A 15,334-nucleotide genomic window follows, 5' to 3' on the forward strand; every position below is an offset into this window, starting at 1 on the left:
AACCAAATGTTCTTTCTACATAAAATGGAATATTCAGCCAAAAAAACAATGTAGCTCCCATATTTGCTTTAAACATGGATGGGCCTTGAAGATATACAGTTTGTTGAAATAAGCCATACACAAAAGGAGAATATTGTATGTTATTCATATGAAATATTGTAATATGCAAATTCATATTTAGAAACTATAATACAGGTTACCAGGGACAGGAATGGGGGTAATGGATGGTGTGTTAATGCTTATTTATTACAGAGTTTCTGTTTGGGGTGATGGAATAATTTTGGTAATTGATGGTGGTCATGGTTGCATAACATTGTGAATGTAATTATCAAATGAATTATATGTTTGAAAGTGGTTAAAAAGGGATATTTTATGCTGTCTAAATTTTACCACAATAAAAATGTATTAAAAAGTACAAAATTTCCAATCAAATCAGTGAACCCTAAGGTCAACTATAGAGTATAATTAAAAGTAAAAATTATAATGTTGTTTCATCAATTTAACAAAGTTACCAAAATAATGCAAAATATTATTTAAAGTGAAAATTGTGGGTTATAAGGGAATTCTGTGGTTTGCTTCTGCATGATTGTTCTGTAAAACTAAAAATGTCCTATGAAAAACAAATGAGAGAACACATTGTACTCTGTGAAATAAGCAAGGCATATGAGCACAAATAATGTATGGTTTTACTTTATCAAATATATATAAATTGCAAATTCATAAAAAGTGACAGTAAATTAGAGTGTACAAGAAGAGGAAAACAGAAGAAATGGAAGGGTTGCTTGGTGGGTATAGAGTATTTATAAATTAGTTAATTTTAAAATAAAATTAAATTAAAAATCCATGCATTGATTCTTCATATTGGAAATGCAAGCCTGGATTTTATATTAAATTCCCTATAAATTGAATTTAAAATTGAGGATGGCAGCAGGGCATCCATATAATTGATGTAGATCCCAAACTTTATGAAGAAAATTCACTCTCTCATTCTGTTACATTCATAATAAAAAGTACTTAAAGTTTGGGATGACATGGACCAATTTGTCTAATTATGACATGGGGGAATTGAACTCTCAACCTTAAATACCATGCTGTGACCTACAGTCCTTCAAATTGGGAGTTTCAGTCAAGCAGGCTCTCCCCTGAACATCATTGTCTGCATAAGGAGGCCAATGCCTGGCCATGTCTTCCTTCCAGGCCAAAGTATGGTGTCTCAACCTTCCTCACCCACCTGGCCAAGATGCAGCAGTAAATCCACAGTCTTCCTTCATGCCCCAGGAGAAACACAGCTCGGCCCAGTGAGTTCCGTAGGTGATATTAGATATAGCAGAGTATGAAGCAACATTGTTTTATACCATTAGAGAAAAAAGACAGCTAAATGAGTGTGCTCTGAAATGCAATATTTCAGTTCTGAGGCTAATGGGGTTTAATTTTTGACTATTGAAGGGATTTCATTGGAGTCCTTCCTAATCATTCCCTTATCCACCCTCAGTTTCCAGTATTCATTGAAATATTCTCCAATGGAACAGAAATGGGTGAACCTAGAATGTCCAATATGCACTCCAAAATTATCATGAAAGTGAGGATTATGATGATGACAAAAAGGATGACAGAAAACAAAGTACCATGATGCATTTTTGTGTTTCTCTTAGTGCAAAGTTCTGAGCCTACTTTTCTAAATTTCATCTGCATAATCATCCCCCCAAAAATTGCAAATTTTATAGCTTTTTCAAATGAAGAAGTGATGATGTCATTTTTATTTAATTTTTTACAAGTTCTAGTGAAGAAAGGGGTCACAACAAGTTGAACTTGGCTATTGACACTCCAGATAGAGAATAACTTTGGTACTCTCCCTTTAATCCAACCTATAATTCAATTTTTGTTGTCTCTAAAGTCAGAGTGCTTGGAGAGAAATCACTAAGTTCCATTCATCTGATTCCCTAGAGCATATATAGTCCATGGTGGCAACCAAATAAAAAATATCTCCTAAATATTGATTACATTTTTAACTTCACAGGGACAAAGTGCATTTAATATGACTCCCACAAAATGAGTGGCTACCTGTGCCTTCACCCCCTCCAAAGAGATGCAGTAGATCTAGAGACAAGAAGAAATAGTGCTTTAATGTTTTGTGTCATGGCTTTTCTGCAGAACCTATTATTCATTTAATAGACTCTCCAATACTATAGTATTCAAAAATTTGACAGGTTTTCATGAAAATTAAAGCAATAAGACTAAATGGAGGAGAACAAGGGGAAAGTACATCTTATTTTGTAGTCTGAGACACATTTTAATATTCCATTTTTCCACATTTCAATTTCTGAAGATAGGATAGTCTTCCACATATCTGACACATACTTAAAAAAAGGTAAGCAATATTTTTTGGAATAGTATCCTATTAATAGAACTGTCCCTAAAATTATCATTAAAATCTAATATTAAAATTCTGATTCTATTTATTAAGTGCCAAAATTTTCAGGATATTAAAGATATGTAACTCATATATTTGTTCTTTAGCCCCCTCCACCATAGAGGATTTTGCTTTGTTCTTCAAACCAGTTTTGGTCCCAGAGAGCAAACAGAAGCAAATCTATGAATTTCTCCTCTTTACTGGGAGTGAGTTTATCTGAGAGAATGCCAAATGTGCTTTGCTTTTAAGGGCTTTTGACACAAAAAATACAGTGCACCATTGTGTTTCCCATGAGTAGTACTACTTTATACAGTAGAGTTTGGAATCTGAGAATATAAATAGCTCCTACTGAAGATGAAAGTTTCACATGGAGCAATAATATTATGACTATTACTAAAACAGTATCAGGTGTATTTATGATTCTAGAGCTTAACAATTAGAGCAAGTCATTAATTAAATTTGAATTTCATATTATGAAACAAATATAGCCAATTAATAGCAAATTTGAACATGCATAGATTACTACTCATACAATAACACTTCATGAATTTACATTATAGAAATTCTCAGTTGTGTAGATGGAGAGTGGAAGGAGAATTTTGAATGGATTTTTAAAATAAGAAATTGACAAATAAAGTGATGCCCATCCATGAGGTAATAGCATGCTTCAGTTAAACTAGATTTTAACTATATGTATGTAATGCACAGAGAGACATTAAGCATAATGTTGCAGTAAACAAGAATGTATTAGTGGTCACGTATTTAGTAAAAACTACTGAGGAAAATTTACAAGAAGATTCTTTGTGAATAGTTATATCAGTGCTAATGTCATAGAAACATTATCAGGTAAATATACCAAGCATATTCATGACAGTGGTTGCCCTAGAGGGACAGATGCAAATTAAAAGGATAATGCAGGGATAAGAGGAAAGTCAGATGTTACTAGCCGCAGCTTAAATCGCTATACAATTTCAAGCAATTATTTGTATTTTTAATATGGTTCTTGGCTAGTCATGATAATAATAATGGGTGAAATTAATGGAGCATTTCTATGTTCCTGACATTTTTCTAAGGAAATGTTTCATTACTCTAGAGGCCTCCTTTGTAGAACTTCTGATACCATTGGTCCTCAACTGTAGCTTTGGGTCTGTATATTTTAAGAAAACCATGGGTATTTATAATGATAAACCAGGATAGAGAACAATGCACTGAGTATGCTCTCTATCTCATTTTACTTTCCTTTCAGCAATCCTCTAATGTAATTTCAATTATTCTATATATAAAAGTCAATTGATTAAATGCACTTGATTTTAGTATAGAATCAAGTTTTGTGGTGTTTCTGATGATTTTGAAGCCACAATGTTGTCTGCCACACAATACATTGCTTCAAATATCAAAAATAATGATGTATACACACACACACAAACATTCATGCACACATACACACTAAGAGTGTATGGAAAGGTTATTACCTACAGTATGTGCCTTTCTGTGTAGAGAAGGCTAGGACTCAAAACCTGCTCTGAAAATGGTTTAAGGAAGAAACATAAATGGCAGGATTGGTGTTTTTGTTGTGGTTATTGGGTGAGATTGGGTTCAGAGCCCTCAGGCCAGGACTTTGGCTTGCTTGGTTTAAATTTCTGTTTAATGCCAAAGGAGAGAGAACTATGGTGTCTTATCACCTTCACCATATGTGGGACAGAAAGAAACAGAAGCAGGGAGACCTAAATATTGTTAGGCATCAATTTTTTTAAAAAAATTGATGGGACCATTTATTACATAGCTCATATTCATATTCATATGAATTCATAAATTATACAATATCAGAATTTATTTCAATACATTTCAATAAAATAAAGAATATTCAACTGTGTTCTTATGTCCTTTAATAGGATCATTTTATTTTTAAAGAAAGATTTCTGTTATTCCCTTCTGTTTCTTCAATGGAGGAAACAAATATTGAACTATGTTCATGGATTTTCTCAACCCTATCTTCTGCCCCCAGTATCTATATAACATATCCTGTGGCTAGGATACGTTATTTAACTGTCAAGATTTATTTCTTCATTTATAGTCAAATTTAGTTTTACTTGCATCACTTTAGGATTTAAAGAAACAGTTTAAAAGCCAATAAACAAATGAAAAGTGGTTCTACAAAGAATAGGTTTGTAACAAATGAGAAGTATTGTTAGCATACCAGGGTGTAGCTGTTTCTCAAGTGTGAATACTTTATAAATGAATACTTGAATTTGAAATTAAGGCACAGTTATGGATGTCTGTATACAATTTCCTTATAACAATCTGCTTTTCTTTTCCAAATTTGACTCTGTTTTGTGAAATCACAGAATCTAACCAGTGTTTCAGAATTCATCCTCTTAGGGCTCTCAGCTGAAACAGAACTACAACCCCACCTATTTGGGCTGTTTTTATCCATGTACCTGATCACTGTACTGGGTAACCTACTCATCATGCTGACTGTCATCTCTGATGCCCACCTCCACACCCCTATGTACTTCTTCCTCTTCAACCTGTCCTTGGCTGACATCAATTTCACTTCTACCACAGTCCCAAAGATGCTTATGGATATCCACACTCACTGTGGAGACATCTCCTATACAGGTTGCCTGATTCAATTCTATTTCTTTTATCTTTTTGGATGTTTGGATAGTCTACTTCTGACAGTGATGGCCTATGACAGGTTTGTGGCAATCTGTTACCCCCTCCACTATGCAGTCACCATGAACCACCAGCAGAGTGGCCTGCTGGTTCTGCTTTCTTTTATCATCAGTCTTTTATACTCCCAGGTGCACTGCTTAATGATGTCACAGCTAAAGTTCTGTTCAGATGTGGAGATTCCTCATTTCTTCTGTGACCCTCCTCAACTACTCAAACTTGCCTGTTCTGACACCTCCACCAATAACATATTAATATATTTTCATGGTGCCATCTTTGGTGGAATTCCAGTCTCACTGATCATTTTCTCTTATAGTCAAATAGTTTCCTCCATTCTGAGAGTCCCAACCCCAGGTGGGCGGTATAAAATCTTTACAACCTGTGGCTCTCACCTATCAGTAGTTTGCTTATTTTATGGTACTGGCATGGGAGTGTACCTGAGTTCAGTTTACTCAGATGCAGCCAGAAGGAGTGCAGTGGCCTCAGTGATGTATACACTGGTTGCTCCCAAGCTGAACCCCTTTATCTATAGCCTGAGGAACAGGGACATCAAGATGGCCCTGGGGAGGATCTTAAAGAGAACACCCTAATTTCAGTACTATGCCTTATTTTTAGGTTTGTGTATAAGAAAACACAGAAAACCACTTTACTAGAAAGTAAAGTATGCCTCTTTGGTCACAGAATTTTTTATTCCTCTAATGGTTTTATTTTCTCTTTTCATCTCATTTTTCTCCATTGCTCTTTGCCACAATTTTTTGGGCTGCTGTATGATTCCTATTGCTAGTATATGTTATTTAACTGTCAAGACTTTATTTCTTTATTTCTAGTTATATTTAGTTTAACTTACATCACTTCAGGATTTACAAATAATGTATGCACATGGTAAACTCCCATCAAATATAGGTATCTTCACTGTGATCACCTACTCTAAGGGCATTCCATTCAATTAAATTATTTGAACTTATACTATATTTTAGCCTGTTTATCTGAAAACCCATTATACTTTAATGTTTATAAAATTAGAAGAAGAACAGTCCAAAGCAGAGCCTGAATACCAATTTTCCTCCACTTAAAATCTATTATACGGAGAGTAGAAATATATACCATATCTACTCTGAAAATGATGAATAAATTATGCATTTTCTTACAAGAAAATTTAAAAAATATTTGCCATCCTTGCATCCAACATTTTCCTTCCTCCTTTCCATAATATCTTCTATACAAAAACCTAAGAAATGTTGTGGATCAAAATATATTGTTTGCTTTTATTAACAGTGTCACTCAAAGTGATCTGCTAAACACAATCTAATATGTGCAAGAATAATTCATATAGTATAACAAATTGCTGTTTCCTAAAGGATATGCATCATAAGAGTGGGAATTGTGAAATCTAAAAACACTTCTTTCTTTTTAATGTATGTTTTGTGTTGAATTTTGTAACCCAGTTTGGACATGTTTTGGGGTTGGTCCACATTCTGTCAGACCTATTGTAAATAAAATCCCTTCAATATATAACTTCAGTTAAGGCATGGCTCTACTGAATCAGGTGGGCATCAGTCCAGGTTATTAGAGTCCCTTATAAGCAAAGTGAAAGCCAGATGGAGATAAAAGCCTGGGAGCAACCTGAAGCCAGAAGTCAATGGAACCCAGATGAGAAGGGAGAATACATTGCCATGTGCATTACCCTTTGATGGAAAAGCTGACGATGAGAGATGTTCCCTGCCAGCAAGAAAGCTGGCCCAGAAGGAAGCAAACTTTCTAACTTTCTGAGTCAATAAATTCCCATTATAAATTCAGCTCATTATATAGTATCTACTTTGGCATCTAGAAAAATAAAACATGGAATGAACACAACTGTCTTTGGTTTCCACATGCCATTCTCTACAATAAGCTTTGGCAGAAACTTAAAATGTGATATCTTGTACTCATTATAGCACTAGAATTCCAAAATACCTCCATGTGTAAACTTTCTCCCTTTAATCTTTGTGTACATACTTGCATTTGGTCTCTAAAATATTTCTCTCCAACTATTATGTAAATACACTAAATGGCATCTTTTTCCATATCAATTCTAATTTGTTACCCATATTTAAGTTTTCTTCTAACCAGGAATTGACAAATCAATCTCAATGTTCCTCTCTGTGGAGATCTACTAACAACTACTAAAGCAACATCAGTCAAAAACACATTTTGTTAAGGACTTTGAATTTTTTGAACATGAAATTCTAAAGAATATAGACTCTGAATAAAGGAAATAAAACTCTTAGTTAAGTAGAAATTACAGTCTCTGGGGATATTTGTTGAATTTGGGCATGGAATGGATGAAGTTTTGCCTGATGTGGATGGAGTGACTCTGCTGGTTTAGGAGTCACGAGGGTGGTTCTCCTGACAGCATGGAAATTGAATCATGTTGAGGTCTACAGTGGAACAAATACAGAGGAAGGTCTTCATGTGCCAGTTCCTTTCCAGGTATTTTTGCCCTGTGAATGTTGGTGATATGGGTTGGGGATTGTGTTGTAAAGAAGAGGGGCATCTCCAAGGTCTTGCTTTGTTTTCAAGACTAATGCTCTGATACCTAGTGAGGCCTGGGTTGTGGGCAGCATCTACAATTCTCCTAATATCTCTTGCCTCCTGGTGTTCATGCCCTTTTTTAAATCCATTCCCTTCAATGCTTGAGTGTAGCAGGATCTAATGACTCACCTCCAATGATCACACTGTGGTCAAAGACATGGGTCTTCTGAGACTAGTGTGCTAGAAGACTAAAGGAATCTGAATCTTATCCTTCTGGAACTCTGTTGCTTTCTTGCTTGCATGCTCAGATGGAAGCCAACTGTCTCTGTTGTGTGTTCCCCCCTGGAGAGACACAGGAAGGAAAGAATGCAGAAAATCCTCTTCTGAATAGCCTAGAAGAAACTGAATCATGATGAGTCATGTGAGTGAGACTGGAAAAAATATCCTTGCTGACAACTTGCTTTCAGACCTTGAGTGCCCTGAAATATTAAACAAAATGTTGATTTACCAATTAGCATGCAAAATTCAGTTGATTTCTAATAAGTCACATATACCAATATATATAAATAGCAATGTATAGTCATTCAAATTATTAAAATTAGTAAATCTCAATGCATAAAACCCCAAAACATTTCAAAGGCATGTAGAAATGAAAATTAGTTATTCTTAGAAATAACTAAGAAAATACCTAAGAAAATGTAAGAGGAATCACATGGGTAGTAGGAAGTCTTAATTTCTCTCAAATTACTTGAAAATTTCACTGCACTTTCAGATATATATGTCATATACTGATTCTCTACATTAGAGTCTGAACTTTATTTCAATTTTCCCACTAATTGGAAATCAGATCTGGGGTAAATGCCAGCTTCCTCCTGAGAAGAACACAGGCCAAAGCTCCATTGAAGACACTGAAACTTCTCTTCCTACTGTTCCATTAACATTAACAAGAACTCAGAAACTGAGATAACATCTACCAATTTGGCTATCTATCTACTCTGTGATTTAAGCTCTTTGGACATCCAACATTAAAAAATTTGACCTGTATTCTACACTATTAGAGATTGCTGATCCTAGGTAATTGTTCTCCATGGGTGTTCTCTCCAGCAAGACTCATTCTCTGCCTCAGGAGGCCCATGCCTGAGTCTGTTTTCCTGCAACATTGAGGTCAGAGCCTCAGTCTTTTCTTTCATCCAGTGGAGTAATGGCATTGCACATGCATCCTCAGTCATGCCCCAGAAACGTTGAGAGTCAGGTAAGTGAATGTCTTGGAGACGTTTGATTTAGACATGATTGTTGGAAATATTTTTTCCTCATCATTAGTACAACCATAAGAATTGGGATAGCCATGTGGGGGGCCCCCAAATGCAATCAGCTCAGAGGTCCATGAAGATTATGATCTTGGTTCTAGTGGGGATTTCAGAAGTCCCATTAATAATTTTGATTTCCTCAACATCTGGTCCTAACTTCAATAAGCACTGTTGCCACCATGGCAGGAAATGCATCCTTTTCAAGTGGACCGGGTTCATCCCAGAATGATCACAAATGCAGTGATGAGTAGGAGGGGGGTGAATGTATCCATAATGTCATGACCCATATGGAGGGTTTTCCAGCTCCAGACTCTGACCTAAGTGATCTATGTAACTTGTTTCAATTATCCTGCATAGTTACCACCAATAAAGAGTACACTTTATGTTTATTTTACATAAACATGGAGATAGTGAATATCCTTTCAACTAATTTTTACAAGTCCTGGAGTAAAATTGGGCAAAGTCAGGTATGAATATGGAGAATGAATCTCTAGACACAGTGACTTCATCAACCCAACCTCCATTTCCCTTCACTGATCACTTCACACATGGTGTTTGGAGGGAAATGACTATCAATCATTTCTGATTCCCCAGAGTATATTCAGTGCTTGAGAAGTGTAGGTAATGAATCAATAAATCTGTTGATTACTGATCACACTTCCATATTCACAGGAACAAAGGAAACCAATTTGGCTTCTACACCATCTGTTTACCACCCTTCCAAAAATGTCCCATAGGACTAGATTAAAAATAGAGCTGTGGGAATCTATAACATTAATTTTTATGGAGCTTTTATTGTCTCTTTATTATGACCTCTATCTTTATATTATCTCACTTTGGGTAAGTTTAACAAAAATTAAAGCAGAAAATGAAAAGAGAGGAAGAGAAAAGAAAATTTAGCCTTGTATTGTGGAGTGAGACACAATTTTGGATATAAATTCACCAATGACCAAATTTCTTGAGATAAGTTAGGCTTCAACAACTGCCATATAACTTAAAGTAAAGGTGATTAAATCTTCTGGGTAATGCATTATTCAATAGTCATTTTATTCCAATATTGATTAGTATCTTAATCCCAAATGATGAATTTTTAAAGTGTCAAATCACCAGGGAGTAATAAATACGGAAGTCAGGTATTAATTCTCTTTTCCCCCACCAGAGCTGAAGAGTGGTTTCCTCATTACTTAGAATATCAATTTTCTACCATGTTTCTCTTCATTTTGCCTGCAAAGGACAGCATTTCCATATTTCATCAGTTAATCTGCCATTCTCATAAGAGAGGTTGCACATATTCATTCATTCATTGATACATCCATAACTTCACTCAACAATTTTCACTATAAACAAACAATCATCTATAAAATGAGTATAATAAAACAATATCTCCTTTGGAGTTTTGTGAGAAGACAAAATGATACAATGCATAACAATATGCCCTAAGTGTTATGCCTGAAACAGAACTGGATCTCAATTAATGTAATCTACAAGTGTTAGCAATAATTTAGTATCCTTGCTATATTCAGCACTTTTCCTATCTTTTTAATATTCTTATTGGAATCATTTTCCTATTCTCATTCCTAATTGATCAGTGCAGTACATATTAAGGCTAATTATTTTTGTAAATTTATGTCTTATACCACTACTTACTGAAATCACTAATTAGTTTTAATAATTTTCAGTTGCTATCCATCAGTGTTTTCAGTTTTCAGTCATCATTTCAAGACATAATTTTGCTTTGCCAACATTAAGTCTCATGTACAATTAGTGGTCTTCTTGCATATATAAACTTCCAGACCACTGTTAATTGATCATAGTCATAGCATGAGTCCTACTATTCTTTATATTGTTGATGGGAATTTCTCTATTTTCTGCCCAAGGTCTCATTTTGTGAGGTAAATCTTGATTCTTCAATTACTTCTTTGTGTGTCTATTCTATTTTATTTTGAGTTAATAGATTTCCCTCAAAAATCACTACTTTCAATTTGTTGAATACACATACACACACTCACACACATACATACCTGTATATATGACTGGAACATTTCAGGATTAAAATATCCATCACATGTATAATCAAATTCTCTATAGGTATCCTAATTGCCAGAATTTCTGTCTCCTTTTTTTTTATATCACATATTTACATTTGCCAGAAATTGGTATTTGTGAAAGAATTTGCTCCTGGCATTTCTCATTTTAATTTCTTTAGTAATCCATTTATATTTATTATTTTACTTGATTCTTTGAAAATTTATTTTGGAATATTTGGTTGTATTTTCCTATCTAGTTTTTAAACATTTTGTAAAGTTTGTATGTGTTTGATGTATGTCTACTAAAAATCTAAATACTGATCTTCAACAAACAGCATATGAGAAAGAGATTTACATAATATATAATGCTTATATCAATTTTTAAATTATATTTCAAGAAATTCTACAGTATTTTAAGGCATATAAAGTCTGTTTGTGAAAAGAGTAATTAAAACTAGAAATGATAATACTTTCTAAAAAATTTAAAAGTTTAGTATGAGACAAATTAAAAATCTAATGATTTTTTTTTTGAAATTTGGCAAAATTTTACTCAATTCATCTCCTAAGCTGGAATGTCTATGTAGTAAATTATTAAAGAAAAGAATAATGCCACAAGGCTTCTAGTTTTGAATTGTTAAAAGATATTATAGACATACAATAATTAAAATTGCACACATAATCATAATATCTAACAGGCTATTCAATGAAACAAGCTCACAAAATGGGCATATATTTTAAAAGGTAGTACATTATCCTTGAAGCAAAGGAAACAATTGAGAAAGGGGTAGTTATTCAATAAACATCAATGAAAATTAATCCTTGAGTTCATCAAGAATGGTTGCAATAGTTGAGATCAGTGTATGAAAAGTCCACTGAGATGACAGAAAAAAGAAAATAATCATTGAACTCTTGATTTCCCACTACATTAAGTAAAGGTCATTGAGGGAAGGTGTAAATGGAAGGAGAAGCTAAAGGACTAGAAGCCACAGATGCTCTACACCAATGTAGCTTATACTTAAGTGTGCAGGTGATTCATGTGTCCCGGCCGGCGGGACGTTCAACGGAAGCTCCAAATCCTGTGAGGGAGGAATGGTATGGGACAAGAGACGCGAGGAATGACAGCAAGACAGGTTTCTGATCAAGCTGCAAAACTATTGAAGAGGCAGGGTATATATACCCTAAGGTAGAGGGAGTGGCTAGTACGAACGGGTGGCGGCCTAGGATTGGTGGCTGCAAAGGCGGGTGGCAGCCTAGGATTGGCTGCTGCTGTTGCTAGGGTGGATGGCAGATGTAAGGCTAGCACAGGATTGGTGGCTACTGTTGCTGGGATAGAAGGCAGGTAGTAAAGCTAGCACTCTAGATGTGAATCTTAGGCGCAAACGGCTATCACTTCCATAGAAGGCTGAGGGCAACTTAAGCCGCTATTGCATCAGCCCCAGCTGTCATGTTGCATATCTCCGGCATCGCTGAGGGTGGATTTTATACATGCTACCTTAGTCGTCCCCAACATCTCCTCCCTTTGTTTTTCAAAAGGATGGAGGAAGAATGCTGATCGAGCACTCTTTTGGCATTAACCTGCTGGGGGAAATAGAGGCCTCATTCCCCAAGTTGTTTGTGGCTCTGTTTTTCTGGGGAGGGGAATTTTTGCAGAGCAAAACCCCTATGCAAATGAGGCATATTTCTCAAGGAGCTCGAAAATGGCCTTTAGTTGCTTTGGCCCTCCTTTGCAGTGCTTTGCCTCGCACCCAGCGGTACCAATCATAGCATACGCTAGAAGCATACTTTCGAGTTATATGCTGCTCCCGTAGGAGGGGGTTTCTTACCCATAAGGGTGGGTAGCAGTCAGATGATCTGGATCCAAACCCTGGTCAGCGAGGTGAAGCCGGTGATAATGCACTTGAATAGGCTTGCTTAGGGCAGAGTCAATTTGATCCTTAACTAGCTGTATTATTCTTTTTATGGCCCAAGGAGCAAAAGATATTATAAGGATTATGGTTATTAAGGGGCCTAATATAGGAAGGAGGTAAGGGAGGATTCCATTAAGTCCCCAGGAGATACCTCCTTGGGTTTCTCACTCACGTTTGCGATTTTCAATTCCTTCCCTAAGTTTGGTCATAGAATCCTTAACTATGCCAGAATGGTCAGCGTAAAAGCAACATTCCTCACCTAGCGCAGCACAAAGCCCTCCTTGTTTAAGGAAAAGCAGATCTAAGCCTCTCCTGTTTTGGAGAACAACCTCCGATAGGGACGTAAGGGATTTTTCAAGATGGGTAATGGAAGTTTCAATGCGGGCTAAATCTTCGTCTATAGCAGCTCTTAGGTGGGAGAAGCCTTGGTTTTGGAGAACGATATAGGCAATTCCGGTGCCTAGGCCAGTAATACCTAAAAGAGAAGCAATGGTAACAACCGTAACAAGTTCTCTTTTCTTTCTTAGCATGGCTGGAGACTGCATGACCAAGTGGTGATAAAGGTCTTCCTCTGTATGAAAGAGGACATGGGGTAACACAGCCACTAAGGAGGCTTGGCAGAGAAACACAGCCAACAACTACGAGTAAAATTAGGCTGGGAGGAGTTTAGAGAGAAAAAGGTGGCTTGGAGTAGTGGCCAAAGCGGGCTGTCAAATGATATAGACGGGCTTGAGGACGACAATATTGGAATGCTAATAAAAGGGGGAGTAGTGGGGTGAATTTTGGAAAGATTTGTACGGGGCGTGCTCAGGACAGGAGGGGTAGCTGGAGGCGCGAGCACTACATTTGGTCCAATGGCAGAAGGTTTTTGCTGTACTGCTTCCTTCTTTATTAGAATAAGGCTTCCTGGGTCGGTTGATGAAAATAAGTAGATTCGAAAGCCCCATGTCCGACCGTTTAACCAAGAGTTATCAGTGGGGAGTTGTACGGTGAGATTTAATTTTTCACAGTTTGAGTCACCAAATGTAGATAAGGTGGTGCGTTTACCAAGTGTGCAGCCAAGGGGGGACCATTTTAAAGTTAGGTAGTGATCAGGGGTGGAAGGTTTCCAATTGGTAGCTAATGTTTCACACCCCCAGTATGCACAATAGTACTGGTTGGGAGTATTGCAATATTGTTTTCTGGGGTTGGAGGCCGGGCACATGTAATATTGGGCTTTGTTAAGGCATGGTGTGCCGTCTGAACATTTAATTAGATCACTGGCATAAACAAGGAAGGAGGGGCATCCTGCTGTAACTTGGGTTTGTATAACTGTGGAATCTTCCCATCATGCCAAGGTCCATTTCCAAGGCTGATGGGGGTTGGAGTTGCCGAAGGTGGCATGCACACTTTGCAGGAGAAAATATAAGGCGGCAACTTTAAATGGCAGTAGGCATAACAAAGCCATACTAATAGAGGCTATAGGTTCTTCCCTGTTAAGGGAGACAAGCTAGCAAAGTAATACACCCTACAATGCACAAATATGCTATAGCAAGCAGGAATCTTTCTAACAGATTCCAATCTTTTGGGGCAACAGTTGCTAATCCGGCTGCAAACAGCAAGGCCAAAAAACCAATTAATAAAAGCCAATAGTAATTCAAGTGGTAATTCATGTGATTAGTGATGGAATAAACCTGTAAGCAGGACTTCTTTCCACTTCCGGTTGTGTGCGGACTGGCTGTCTCCGGATGGGTTATAGCAGGAGTTATTGATGCACTGGAAGAGAAAAGAAAGACATTTTTCTCAGGGAGAGGCTTCTACCCTGGAAAGGTTATCATTAAGAGGAGGGGAAGGAAGTGTCTCAGGGGTTTGTTTCGGCAATGAAGAATTAATATGTTTTATCAGCCGTTCTGGAAGCCAGTGAGGGCCTTCCCTCTTTTGATCGTATATGCAAGCAGAGCCTCGTCCCCAAATAATCACGGGGTCAGGCCCATTCCATTCTGACGTTAAGGGGTCACGTCACATAACAGTGGCTTGTTGCGTTTGCGTTTTGGGATGCCAATGTCTGTCAGCTGCAGATTGTCCTTCATCATCCAGAGTTAGGAAGTTAAGAACAAAAAGAGCGTGATGTAAAAGGTCTCGAGGTCATTGTTTGGTGAGATTGAGAGTGCTTTCGGCTAAACGGCACAGGGCATGTTGGAGGCTTTGCTTGTGCCGCAAAATTTTTGTGCTGCGCTGCAAAATTTTGAAGAGCGGCGCCAATAGCTATTCCAAGGTTTTGAGTGGGCCCGATGCCAGAACAGAGCTTTATGTAATTATTAAGGCTAGTATTACGAAAGGGACGGATTGCTGCTTGGCAGGCAGCGTTAGCATTCTCATAGGCCAGGTGCTTGATAAAATCACTTTCGTTTTCGCTAGCCCCAAATAAGCGCTCAGCCATGTTTTGCAGGCGGCTAAGGAAATCAGTATATGGCTCATCAGGCCCCTGTCTTAATTTAGCAAGAGAGGCAGTGGCGGCGC

At 37.0% G+C, this 15,334-nt stretch overlaps 1 protein-coding gene across 1 annotated transcript; it reads left to right on the top strand.

Moving 5' to 3' along the window:
* The first annotated feature begins 2,592 nt into the window (after window positions 1-2,592).
* On the top strand, window positions 2,593-5,673 carry LOC119511430 (olfactory receptor 18-like). The gene is made up of 2 exons (XM_037805797.1): window positions 2,593-2,641; window positions 4,739-5,673. The coding sequence occupies exons 1-2, from the start codon at window positions 2,593-2,595 to the stop codon at window positions 5,671-5,673; spliced, it is 984 nt and encodes a 327-aa protein (XP_037661725.1).
* The last annotated feature ends 9,661 nt before the right edge of the window (window positions 5,674-15,334 follow it).

The sequence above is a fragment of the Choloepus didactylus genome, chromosome 16 (assembly GCF_015220235.1).
Source record: "Choloepus didactylus isolate mChoDid1 chromosome 16, mChoDid1.pri, whole genome shotgun sequence".
In the NCBI taxonomy this organism is placed as follows: domain Eukaryota; kingdom Metazoa; phylum Chordata; class Mammalia; order Pilosa; family Megalonychidae; genus Choloepus; species Choloepus didactylus.